The sequence below is a fragment of the Henckelia pumila genome, chromosome 2 (assembly GCF_033568475.1).
Source record: "Henckelia pumila isolate YLH828 chromosome 2, ASM3356847v2, whole genome shotgun sequence".
In the NCBI taxonomy this organism is placed as follows: Eukaryota; Viridiplantae; Streptophyta; class Magnoliopsida; order Lamiales; family Gesneriaceae; genus Henckelia; species Henckelia pumila.
The window spans coordinates 133,581,704-133,586,309 of record NC_133121.1 but is presented as its reverse complement, the minus strand read 5'-3'; the positions used below and the strand labels follow the sequence as shown (position 1 = coordinate 133,586,309).

General features: G+C 34.1%; 1 protein-coding gene across 1 annotated transcript; it reads right to left on the bottom strand.

The window, feature by feature from the left end:
- Nucleotides 1–867: 867 nt before the first annotated feature.
- LOC140884383 (PLASMODESMATA CALLOSE-BINDING PROTEIN 2-like) lies at nucleotides 868–3,751 on the bottom strand. Its single transcript, XM_073291124.1, has 4 exons — nucleotides 3,546–3,751; nucleotides 3,033–3,272; nucleotides 2,671–2,707; nucleotides 868–1,381 (listed from the first exon to the last, which is right to left on the bottom strand). Exons 1-4 carry the CDS (start codon nucleotides 3,607–3,609, stop codon nucleotides 1,150–1,152), a joined length of 573 nt encoding a protein of 190 aa, XP_073147225.1. The 5' UTR covers nucleotides 3,610–3,751; the 3' UTR covers nucleotides 868–1,149.
- Between the last annotated feature and the right edge of the window lie 855 nt (nucleotides 3,752–4,606).

Below are 4,606 nucleotides of genomic sequence, written 5' to 3'. Positions count from 1 at the left end.
GCTTTTATACAATCGTGTTTCTCTCTACATAAATGTCCGCCGCATCGGGGAATCCATTCACGTCGAGCACTGAAGAAGATGGAATGAATCTTTTTCGTCAAATAATTGTCTAACATCAACACTTCACAGGTTAGCTTTTGTAATATCCGGAGGTTTTTTTGATTTTGCTCATCACATCTTTATCATCATCATCGTGCAGATTAATTACTTGGGCGAGCGATGGTTAAACAGCTTTGAAATTAAAGCTCTGTTCATGTTTCTACCGCAACGTTGATTTTCCGACATCCTTTGGAATTCTTCACTGTTCTTGAATGACTGTTTTTCTTTATATTTTTTTGGTAAGCCCGATCCTTGAAACTTCATTGTCCACAGATCTGGAAAGATGGTTCGCAGCCGAAATAGAGTTGGAACCAACAAATCTGGAAAGATACTGCAAAACTCCTCACTTTTGCTTTTGGAGTACGAACCATTTGAGAAAGACGAGAGTTGAAGTGGAGGAAGAAGAATATGCAGGTCTTTGGACAAGTGTTTCTTGTAGTTTATGAAGTTACAAAGGGGTATTTAGGTCATTCAACAAATTATTCACATTATTATCCTCAATACAAAAAACCAAGCAAACACGAATCTTTTTTATCCCAGGCAAAAAAAATCCTCACATGAAACATAATAATCCAATGTTTTATTTATACATTAATAATCTCATCATATGTAACAAGCGCACCCTAAATGAATACGTTCATTGGACGAAGTTTTACAAAAGAAAGGCTGGAAAATAAGAAAAAGTTTCATTAATTAACAAAATTATATAACAAGGATATGAATATATGATTATTATTGTAAATAATTTTTCATCGATCAATTAGAAGTTAACTAATACGAGGACCTCTTAATTAGTTAGATAGTAAGATATATCTAGATCAAAATTGGTTGAAAAAATACCCTAATTTAGTTGCCAAGTCTAATATCTGAAAACAGAAGCCACAACGCTTACACTATCGTCTATATGTAGAATTGTAAAACGGAATTAAGGACAAAACAAAAGCCTTATCTTCTGAAAGTCCGAAAAGCGCACATGCAAAATCCATCGTTAATATCTGATCATAATTTGATATCCTGAAAAATTAATCAACCATGCATGATTTCCAAAAATTACTCCAAAAGAAGTCCCGCAAATACGAGCAAAACAGAGAACCAAAACATGAATCTTCGTGGTAGTCGAATTTCTGCCCCGCTCACGTCGGTGTTGATTCCGGACGGCCCTAATCCATTGTTTGGCCCTCCTAATACCCCAGTAGGAGTCGTGACGAGCGGGGAGCCGCCATTTGTGTTGGTGGTGCTTGGCGTGCCGCTTACCGTCGTCACCGGGGTGGTAGAGCTGGAACTAAAAAAAACAACAAAAGAAGTGAATCACAAGATCATATTGGTTTAGCACAATAAGCATCATCATATCATAAATGAAAATAAGAAATGCCTCAAATTAACAAAATGCAAGATTTCTGCATCTTCGACACATATAGCTTATCTATCTAGTCAAGTCTCGAGGCAAGTTCAGCACGGGCTAGACCAATATGATTTAATTAGCATTCTAAACCATTTTTGCTAATTTAAAGATATATGATTGATCAAGTCTCGAGAAATTTATTGCATTTAAAAATCATATTCACCTACTTAATCGAGAAAAAAAGGCGGACATTAAAAAATAAATAAATAAATAAACCACTTCACAATTATACGGTCACGAGGACAAGTGCAATTATTAATGGCGTTTGAACGTTGAAATATCCACCGAAATTTTTTTTGACCCTAAAGCAAAAAAGGAAGAAAATAAAGTGGCAAAAGGAATAAAAATGGATTGGCACCTTTATAGAAAGTGTAAAAAGGGTTTTGTAATATCTTACATTATGTCATGCCATCACAATTTTTTTTCAAAAGGAACTAAGGACTTGTGGTTTTATAAATATAGTCATAATTTCTTCTCTTTTTTTTTTTTGGTTTGAGTAAAGACATATAATTTCTTTATACAAACTTTGAATGTGTTAAAACCCAAAGCTAGCTTTTGTTTTGGGGAAAGCAAACTCCTTTTAATTTATAGTGAATTTATTTTAATATCTTCACTTTTTTGTCCGTGTGAATCAAGTCATTTTAACGAAACCAAAGAATGTTAATTTGAAACCACTAATTTAAAGGGTGATGTTTGGTTTATAGTTTTAAAAATCAATTTTATATGTTTTTAAATCTAGATTCTTGGTTAATTTATGCTTAATTTTATTGAAATACGGATGTTATTATTATTATTCTTTGAGGATAATTGAGATATGCATCTCATTGGAGGGTACAGTGTAGCATATACAGATTACAGAACCATTTTCGCAAAATAAATAAATAAAGATATTTTTAAAAAATATTTTTTTTTATTTCAAAATATTTTGAAAAGCTGCCGCAGAATGGTATGAACGATTTTGAATCGCATGAGGGTGATCTTGACCGTTCAAATCCGTGACAAAGAAAAAGAAACAAAAAGTGAAGATTACTCAAGTGTGTCCTATTCACAAGATGCCACCAACACTTTCACAGTTTAACGGTTAAAAAATTTTGTATTTATGTCTATGAGTCTATATATAAGCAATAATAAAAAAATAAATCCAGTCAAACAAATAAATAAAAACATACCTAGCAGTAGCAGGATAAGCACATCCACCGGCTGCACCTGTAACTCCACCAAAAATTTGAAATTTCAATTATTATATCATATATTTGAATGAACGCAAATTATTTTGCTCAAGCCTAAACCAAAAATAAATAAATTAATAATAATAATAATAATAATAATAATAATAATAATAATAATAATAATAAAGCCCGTATAATTAAGACCAAACAAACCGCAAATTTTTTTGTCCTTAAAAAAACATATTATTGCTAATTAATTTATTTTCTCGAAACATACATACGGCATTCTTCTGAAATATTTTTACTGCAAAAAAATATGAAAACATGGCGTGCGAGCATTTGAAGAAGATATATATACTGACTAGGGTCCGAAGAAACGACGGTGGCGGTTCCGGTGAAATTACAGGCGGCGGGGGACTGCCGATTCTTCTGGAAGTAACTGTTGACAGCATAGCTGCAGTGAGCTTTGACGGTATTCGGGTTGAAGCAGGGTCCGTTTTGGTGGGTCGGGTTGCAGTCTGCCCCGGATCCGCATGCGTAGTCCAGTGTCTTTTGCAACTCTGTGTCACTCATCCCCTCCTTGCAAACGCACCAAATGGCACCTACAAAACACACAAACTACGTACTGTGAAGAAAAAGGTCGATCGTACGAGCCCAAAAAAGGCCATGCCTTGATATATAATCGAGATCGCCCAGTACATTTAGCTCAAATCTTAAAAAACAGATCTTGTAATTTGTGTGGGGAAATTTAAAAATAAAATAAAAAATCTTTCTTCTCTGGTGGAAATTAAGAACTTTTAAATGAATTAACAATATATATATATACAATCAGAGATTTTAAAGTTTTTTGGTTTTGGGATGGTGAAAGAGCTTACTTGAATGGTGAGCCATGCCGAAGAGGAGCGCAATTATAAACACCAGAGCTGCTGCTGCTGCCATGGGAAAAAAGGAACAACAAATGGTTGTGGGATTATTTGAAGAAAGCAAGCAAGTAGGCTACTCCCCAAATTATTAAGTACCAATGCTGAGTACTATACGTAAGCAGATAGCAGTGATCAGGGTTCTTTTTCTCACACATATAAACTTGTTGAAAAGTAACTTAGCAATTTGAACTACTTCCACAGTTCCACCATCATATATAATTATTTATTTAAAATTTAAAATAAATATAGCATGGTTGCTTGGAGGTGTACGTGCACTATACTCGTCTCTGTAGTACCCAAGGCCAAAAGCACACTAATTTTCAGGCATTTTTATTTTGTATGTCATCTAGTCTCAATTATTATTTTTTTTTAAAAAAGGATTGACCCCGAAGGGGACTCCATCCCACATGAGTCAGAGGCTCATTGGCTTATGCGAGGGTTAAATCGAGGGATGTGCACGAGTAGGCAGGGGCCTGAGGGAGGAAACAACATGGTCCAACCCCCAGAGCATACCCCCAAATATTTCAATGAAGAATATGCTCCACACGAGGATTGAACCCGCAACGCTAGGGAATTTCTTCCCACGTCACCTCAGGCCTTACCAACTCGCCTATGCCCCTGTGGGCATCTAATCTCAATTATTTGATTATATAAGTATTGTATAAGTGATTGAAATTCATTTTAATATTATATTTTCTAATTGGAGCCTCGTAGTCTGATTCATGAATTATAATGCCAAGTCATAATTTCCACTTTGATATTTTAGAAAAAAATTGTAATTTTAGTCATGCAAATTGATCTGATTTTGGTTTTAGCCAATAACTTTTCAAAGTTTGATTTTAGTCCAATAACTTGGATTTTTGTTTAGGTTTTGGTCATTTTTCATTGAAAATCACTAAATCAATTGAATATTACTTATTTGACATCGATACTCTTCTATATGACTCATTTGACAAGAATTAACCATATGTTATGTACACAAATTAAAATCTATTACGCAAAATTAAGGGAAA